This window comes from Gopherus evgoodei, chromosome 13 (assembly GCF_007399415.2).
Source record: "Gopherus evgoodei ecotype Sinaloan lineage chromosome 13, rGopEvg1_v1.p, whole genome shotgun sequence".
Classification (NCBI taxonomy): domain Eukaryota; kingdom Metazoa; phylum Chordata; order Testudines; family Testudinidae; genus Gopherus; species Gopherus evgoodei.
In genome coordinates, this window is record NC_044334.1 from 18,263,638 (window position 1) to 18,272,465 (window position 8,828).

An 8,828-nucleotide genomic window follows, 5' to 3' on the forward strand; every position below is an offset into this window, starting at 1 on the left:
GCAATGTTTGACAACCCCTGCTCTGAATGCAATGCAGCAATTCCTCTGGAGTTTTAGCAGATGGCATCTTTGACTTGCACAGTTTTTGCTGTCTCCAGGGGTTATTGTATTAGTGGGAAGAGTAGCAATCTCTCATTTTTGGAAGATAATCTTGATTTGGTAAAGAATGCTTTATGCTTAATTGTGCATGCAGTCTAATTCCTGCTGCTGCTTGTGTAAACACTACACACAGGGTGACCATATAGCAAGTGTGAAAAATCGGGAGAGAGGGTGGGGGGTAATAGGCACCTGTGTAAGAAAAAGCCCCAAATACTGGGACTGTCCTTATACAACTGGGACATCTGGTCACCCTAACTACACACAAGTGGAGAAATCCAGGCACTGGGGATATGCGGAGCGGGGTTAACTAGGGCAGGCGGACGCCAACTCTGATGACTGCCATGCGCTGTGTGTTAACACCCGCTCCCGGGGCTTGGGGAAGGCCGGGACAGGGGGATGGAGGCAGTGGGGGGGTCGAAGGGGCGGCTGCCCCGCTCGGGAAGCCGTTAGTTAGCGCCTGTCTCCAGCGGCCCGAGGCCAGTGCTGAAGGGGCCGCGCGCGCGGGCGGCGGTTGGCGGCCGTTCCCCACCGGCCCTGCTCGGACGCCGCGTCTCCCCTGGGCCATGACCCGGGACAGCCCGGGCGGGGGCCCGCCCCCAGGGGGGCGGCTGTCTCCCCGCAAGGCCCCGGCGCCGCCCGCCGGCAGCCAGGCCCAGCACGACGAGCACAAGCGGGAGCTGGAGGCGCTGCGGGCCGAGCTGGACGGGGAGCGGCTGCGCTCGCAGGAGAGCCGGCGCCGCTTCGCCGCCGAGGCCCGCGAGCTGCGGGAGGCGGCCGAGCGCGACCGCCAGCTGCTGGCCGACCAGCTCCGCTCCAAGTGGGAGCAGCAGCGGGCCCGGGAGCTGCACCAGCTGCGGGAGCTGAGCCTGCGGGAGCGGGAGGCCGAGATCCGCCAGCTCATCCGCTGGAAGGACGCCGAGCTGCGCCAGGCCCAGGAGCTGCTCCAGCGGGAGCGGGACGCCGCCGTGCGGCAGGCCCGGGACCTGCAGCGGCAGCTGGCCGAGGAGCTGGTGAGCCGGGGCTACAGCAGCACCCGGGGCTGCCCCGCGGGGCTGAGCAGCGAGGGCCGCGGGAAGCTGCAGGAGGTGCTGGGCAAGCTGCGCTGGGAGACCGATGGCGACCAGGCCGCCCGCATCCGCCACCTCAGGGCCGAGCTGGAGCTGGAGCGGAGCCTCTTCCTCAAGTACATCCTGGAGCGGTTCGAGGGCGAGCAGCAGCCCGCCGGCTCCCCGCATAGGGCCCGGCACGGCCCGCTGCCCCGCCTCAGCAGGGGCCTCCTGGAAGGGCCGAGGCCCCGCTCCTTGGAAAGCCTCATCGCCGCCGCCTCCCCGGATGGGGGGGCCGCCAGGTCTCGCTCGCTGGACAGCAGCCTAGCCAAGCCCGAGTCTTCGCAGCCAGGGCACCAGGCCCCGCTGGAGGGGAGCCCCCCGCAGAGCCCCTGCCCGGGGCAGCAGCCGGCCCAAAAGGCCTTGGAAGAAGATGCCCACCCGCAGGAAGGAGCTGCCAAGGAGCTCCCTCTGAAGCCCACCAGTAAGGAGTGGCCCCTGGAGTGCTTGGACTCGCCTCCTGAAGGGAAGATGGGCAGCTGGGGGTCTGCAGGAGAGGGTGGCACCCAGGCAGTGGGGCAGCAGCAGGAGTGGCTCTCTGGCAGCAGTTACAGCCAGCTGGTGAAGCAGAACACCGACCTGCTAAGTGCCCTGGAGGATCTAGAGCAGCGATGCACAGCCCTTAAGGAAGAGAATGGCCTTCTGAGGAGAAACAGCTTTCCTGAGATGCAGGAGAAGGTGAAGCGGCTCAAGAGGAAAAATGCAGATCTGGCTATCATTGCCAAGCGATTGGAAGAGAGAGCCAGGAAACTCCAGGAGTCCAACCTCAAGGTGGTCAATGCCCCAATGCCAGTATCCCTCAAAGGCTCCAGTGTGGAACTGTGCAAGAAAGCATTTGCCCGGCAGCGGGCTAAAGACCTGAGTGAACAAGCTAGCATCCTTCTGGCCAAAGATAAACAGATAGAAGCCTTGCAGAGAGAGTGTTGGGAGCTGCACGCCAAACTGGCCACAGGCAAGGAGGGCTCATGCTGGCTCAATTTAAGTGACTTTGATCGTTTGTTGCGGGAGTCTCAGAAAGAAGTGTTACGATTACAGAGACAGATCACACTGAAGAACCTGAAAGAGTCTCTACAGTCCTCCAAAATGGGTCCAGACAGTTCTTCTCCAGCCGCTACCATGTGCCTAATACAGGAAACACTTGCACCAAACATTGATGCAAGCTTAGATGGTTCATCTTTGCCAAAACACACACCACCAGGATCAATCACTTTGGCAAAGGATATTAAGTCAGTAGTACTACCTTTGGGAAATGTGTCTGAGGAACATGAAAACATCCCTTTAAAAACAGACCCAGACAGCAAAAATCAAATACAGCATTTGGAAGTAGAGCTTAGTAAGAAATTTAAGCAGTGTGAAAACCTTGAACAAGAAATGGAGAAAAAGCAGAAAAAATGTGAAGAGTTGGAAATGCAGCTTCAGGAATTGTTGACTGAAAATGCCAGAATGGCTGAGGAAAACACTCAACTCAGTGGGAAAACTAAATGGACAGAAAAGGTTGAATCTGAAAATGCTGCCCTGAAGGTGAAATTAATGGGAGTGACAGAGGAGTGGAATTCTGCTGTCCAGTTGACCAAAGGACTTCAAACCAAGGTGGAGGATTTAGAGCATGTACTGAAGGACATGAAAGAAATGGCAGAGAGAAGGCAACAGTTGGAGGTTGACCATGAGGAAACACTGTTAGTACTGCAGAAGAAAGAAGAGGAGGTCAAATATTTGCAGCAGGCCCAGGTAGAAGCAAAAAGGGAACATGAAGAGGTAGTACAGCTGTTAGAAGCCCAGGTGAGAGAATTGGAGAATCAGTATCACAGTCAAACTGAACATTTTAATCTTCTGTCTCAGGAACTGGAACAATTACAAATAAAAAATTCTGACCTTCTGTCTTCAGACTTGCCACACGCTACATGCTGTTCCTCAGAAGACTGCCATGCTCTTCAGTGTAGTAAGACTATTAATGATGTAGACTTTGTATCCACTCCTGCTGCTTTTAAGAAGCAAAGCAAGAAACCGGAGTTCCAGTCAAACTCCTCAAAATCAGAATCCACACAGTACAGTCCTAAGTCCTGCCCCACTCCAGAGGGGGATAGTGGAAGTGAGATGGATGAATTGGAGACAGACAAATTTTCCCTAATCTTGGAGCCTGAGAGACAAGGCCCTGCAAAACTTCAAGTGTTTTTAGCTCGATACAGCTATGACCCTTTTGATGGTCCTAATAAGAACCCTGAGGCAGAGCTTCCACTGACAGCAGGAGAATACATTTATATCTATGGAGAGATGGATGAGGATGGCTTCTTCGAAGGAGAGCTGATGGATGGCAGAAGAGGGCTGGTTCCCTCTAATTTGATAGAAGAAGTTTCAGATGATGACCTCATTACCTTTGTGCCTCCAAAGACAAGTGACCTCTCCCATACTTCAGATCATGAAATGAGTTTCCTCAGCAGAAGTGCTAGTAGTGGAGAAAAGAGTGATTGCCATGATGAAGAAATCAGTGTCAATCTATTGCCTAATAGATTAGAAGGAGACATGGAAATGCCTGATCATACAGCGGTGCCTTATCCCAGAAATTTGACTCTAATCAAATTGTTTGCAAGAAGTGTTGTTATAGGCTGGGAGTCACCACTCATGCCAGCTGGCTGGGGAGATGTGCAGAGTTATAACATATATGTCGATACAGAACTTTGCCAAAATGTGAGGTCTGGTTGTCAGACTCAAGCAGCAATTGAGAATCTGGATTTAAAGATTAAGGCATATCGGATCTCGGTACAAAGTGTGACAGAGAAGGGAAACTCGGATAAGATGCAATGTACCTTCCTTGTAGGGCAAGGTTTCCATTTAGCACCAGCACTTCTGAAACTTAGGAGCATCACTGCCACTTCAGCAGAGGTCACCTGGTTACCAAGCAGTAGCAACTACACTCATGCAGTGTACCTTAATGAGAAGGAGTGTGATGTGACAAAGGCAGGGATCTACTGGTACACTTTCCATAACCTGCAACCCAACACTCAATACAATGCAAAAGTGGAAACACAGCCTCAGAAGATGGTATGGGATTTGCCTCAAGAGAAATGGGAGCAGAAATCAGCAATGATTAAGTTCATTACTCCATCAGCGGGACCACCTGATGCTCCACTTGATGTCCAAGTACAGCCTGATCCCTCAGCAGGCATTCTAGTTATCAGCTGGCTACCAGTGACAATTGATGCAGCAGGATCATCCAATGGGGTACGAGTTACTGGTTATGCTGTGTATGTCAATGGACAAAGAGTAACAGAAGTTACATCTCCAACAGCTGGGAGTGCCATAGTAGAACTGTCCCAGTTAGAGATGCTACAAGGGTCTCAGAAGGTTTCTGTGAGAACTGTCTCCTCCAATGGAGAGTCAGTTGATTCTGTGCCAGCTCTGATTCCCTCAGCCATGTTGAATGTTCCCAGTTGTTGTTCATCATCAAAGTCTACGTCTACCAGCCTGACCTCTGAATTACCCCATGGGGAATTCATAGACTCTCAGCATGTGAAAATCCCTTTGATGCATTGCACATCTTCACCCTCTTCAGAGATGTTCATGGCCAGTCAGGATAACAAATTCACCATTCACTTCACCTCCAACTGTGGAGACTCAGTAGCTTCTCTGCCAGCAAGCATCCCTCGACACCAGTTGTTCTCCTCTCAGAGTTCTTCCTTGATACATGAGCTTGCAATGTGCAACATTGGTGATAACATAGCAAGAGATAAAGATGATAAATGTTTAAAGTCTTATCAGCAGACAGCAGTCAGTGTGCAACCTTCAGGCCTTGTCTTTCCAACTAGATGGACTGAAGAATCAGTCAATTCCAGGATGTCAGCATTAAAAGAACTTACTGAAGACAGTCAGAGAAAGAGGATAAAAAAGCTCTTTGTTACTAAAAAAGCTGTGCTTGAAAATCAAACAGACACTAGCAACATGAAAATGTCTGTGATCACCCACTCTGTGCCCTCTGACGACAAGTCTGTGAAAGATTCAACCACTCAAGATATTGAGGCATATGATGAGAGCTGCTTAAGTTCTGGGCCTCAGCTGTGTTCTAGTCAGCTTGAATTGGAGGACAGTTACAGAGACATAGGTATACCTAATATCTGTGTTCAGAAAGCCCCATATATTTCCACTGAGAAGAAACAGACGAAAGAATTATGCAAAGAAGTCCCCAGCCTAGGGATGTCTAGAGGTGAAATACAGGAAGACCAAACATCAAGAATAGGACACTGGCAATTGAATCCTGTTGGTGACCACAGCCACAGTTCTGACCTTTCAGATATTTTGGAAGAGGAAGAAGAGGACCTGGATTTAGACATGCAGGAAGAGAATAGAATAAAGGTGGTTGATAACAATTCCAGGCTACTGGAGCTTCCAGAGTTTCCCATGCAGTGGGCTCAAAACAGAAAAATGAGAAAGACTTTAAGAATAGACCAAGCAGGGACATCTTTATTTTCCAAAGCAGGCCCTCTGAGAAGCTTCATCGCAGAGGAAATAGATGATGATGATGCAGTAAGGATATTTGTGGCCCTTTTTGACTACGATCCCATGTCTATGTCACCTAATCTTGATGCAGCTGAAGAAGAGCTCCCATTTAAAAAGGGGCAGATTCTAAAGGTGGTTGGTGATAAAGATGCGGATGGCTTTTACAGAGGTGAATATGCAGGAAGGGCAGGGTATATTCCCTATAATATGGTGTCTGAAGTGCAGCTGGAGAGTAGTGAAATGAAACAGCATCTGTTAAAACAAGGTTCCATTACTGATGAAAAATCTGCGATCAACTTAGTGGAGGTGGATACAAAGAATAACAAGTCTCACCCGGAACATAGCTGGCAGGATAGCAAGGCTGAACAGCTTACTTCTAAGACAGTGGTGGCTGCCTTTGACTACAACCCAAGGGAGAACTCATTACATGTAGATGTGGAAAGTGAGCTGACATTTAATGCTGGAGACATCATCACAGTATTTGGGTCTGTGGATGATGATGGATTCTACTATGGGGAGTTAAATGGACAGAGAGGTCTTATCCCATCTGACTTTGTAAAAGCTATCTCTCGGGATGAAGAGTAAAAGAGGATTTGTTTAAAAGACACCTCTGCAGAGAGTTATAGGAGAAGGAAAAGAATCTGATATATCAATTAAAAAAAAGCACAAAATGTAGATGAAAAATTTGATCTTTAGTGAGGTCTAGCATTAAAAACTATCCATGAAAATGCCTCCTATAAAATGTATATTTTTAAGAATTGAACAACTAGACAATTCATATGTACTTGAATCTCTGAGCATATGAGAATAATAGTATGAACTATTTGCAGAAGGCTCCAAATAGATTTTTAGTTGTAAAACAAACAGGATAACTTTAAATTTGTTACTAAGACCTGTAAGAAAGTTAGAAGTGAATTTTAAATATTTTCCTGTAGGGATTATGAAAAGAGTGCTTTGCAGAGATAAAAGTGAATTTCACACACAGTTTAAAACATTGTACGCCTTAATCTTTTTTTCTTTTTAAATGGAGGAGATGTATATGTTTTCTCTATGTTGGTACTTAATGGATCAGCTTCTACCACTTTCTACAGTACATACAGTAATGGTGTGGAATGGCTGTTAAAAGCATGCCAGATAGTATTTTTCTCAAGGGGTAGGTGAACTTCGACTACTTTTGAGAATGTCTTTCTCTACACAAATAACTGATTCATTAGCCCCCTTCTCCTCTTCTTCATTGAGAGTTGCCATTCAAAGAGAGGAAGATGTTCAGAATGTGTAGAATGCTACAGTGACTGTGGGCAGAATGTTCCAATAGCTGACACAGAGCAAAACAAAAATATTCAAGAGTAGACACCTACCTAGTACAGAGTCCAAATGATTTCCAGCTCGGAACTGAATATAAACCCTGTTTCATTCTAGATTTTGATTTTAAGGAAGACACTGGTTTCCCTCTAGCCAGTTGCTCCCATTAAAGCTTGTATTATCTAGGAGAAACTTAACAGCTGCATGTGCTTTAACATTGTGGTGTCTTTGTGTGATTTACACTGAAATTTCTCTCCCATTTCTGAGTGGGAGGTCTGTAATACCTCAACGTTTGTTGAAAAGAATACGCTCTCTCCTGCTGCCATTGAAGTCAGTAGGAGTTTTTCAGTTGACTTCAAGGAGAGCTGGATTGTGTCCACTGGTTGCACTTCATTGTCTCTTATCTCAGGGGTTATTAACATAGGCATCTGTCCTATAAATATTCATTTGTGCCTAGGATCACATAAGGCATGCTCTACATAGGAGTCAATACCAGAAGCGTTCTTGCACGAAGGGCTGTGTTAAATAGCTTTTGCACACTGGAAGGCTTACATTTGCTGCAGAGAATACTCATCCCAATGACAGACTTTATAGGAAGGATTCTGTTGGGTTAATGTTAGGTTCCCAATCTGAAGATGACTCCATTCAGGCACAGGAGTCCGCTTGGACAAACTTACTCTCAGGAACAGGGTGTCCTTTTGTGCAGTTTGTTTTGAAAATGTAGGGGTCGGTTTCTGTCCTGTAACTTATTTAAATATTTTACTTCACTTATTTATGGAGATATTAAACTGTTTTACTTGTTTACTTATTTAAATATTTTATTTGTTTACATATCTAAATACTTGTTTTACTATTGTATGATTCAGAGTATGACCACAGAAGCTATGAAGAGTGACTCAAAGCTCTTGCAGTAGGATCAAAGCTGTATATGTAGATAAGTTTGAAAACAGGAGAGTTTGCAGATGTTTCCTTGTGAGATGTATTCTTTGTGTTATGATGTTACTTGTTAGACCTATGGGAAGTTTCTGTCTTTTATACCAATGTTAATTTTCTTGCATATTTCACTTTGTCTTAAGAAAGCAATTTGTTTCATTTTGAAATTTCAATTTTAAAAGTGATATCCATAGGTGATATCGATAGTGATACATTTTTATTTAAAAAAAATATAATAAAGCTTATTTATTATTTTCTGAGTATTTGCCTCTGTTCTTCATTGACGCTTAGAGTGGTGTTATGAACTTGCAAAATTTTGATTAAAATTTTTTTGACTTGTTTGATTTTCCCATTTCATTCTGTGTCTAAACAATACACCAATCACTTTGAAGCCTAATGAATTTTCAGATTTAAGACCCTGATTTTGGGTTGTGGCAGAATTGACCTTGGTTTATCCCTAATGGTAGAGATGGTATCTTTATGCCACCTTTGCACCTCCTGGATTCTGGGCAGCTGGGGGCTGGTTTTGTCCCAGAGACAAGTAATTGCCCAGTAGCCTAGAATAAACAGAGCACAGATTGTTCCAGCCATGCCTCCTTCTATTGTGCACCCTTCTGTGATTTCAGATAGTATTTCTTTCTAACATTCATTTATTTTCTAGATTTAAATGAGCATGCATGGTGGCAACAAATACATGTTATGAGAAAATTGTCACCCATGCAGAAAACAGCAGTATATGCTAATTATTAATTTATATAAATAATTATATGGTACCACTAGATGGCAGCAGAGCCCACGGTATCAGACTATGTATAGTGTATGGTCCTGTTAGCTAAAGGACATGGTCAGTTTAAACATCACGTTTTTTTCCAAGCTGTTGTTGTTGACACCTTTAAA

General features: G+C 46.2%; 1 protein-coding gene across 1 annotated transcript; it reads left to right on the forward strand.

Moving 5' to 3' along the window:
• The first annotated feature begins 662 nt into the window (after positions 1–662).
• Positions 663–6,681, forward strand: RIMBP3C (RIMS binding protein 3C). Its single transcript, XM_030583196.1, has one exon. It carries the CDS (start codon positions 663–665, stop codon positions 6,279–6,281), a length of 5,619 nt encoding a protein of 1,872 aa, XP_030439056.1. The 3' UTR covers positions 6,282–6,681.
• Positions 6,682–8,828: the final 2,147 nt, after the last annotated feature.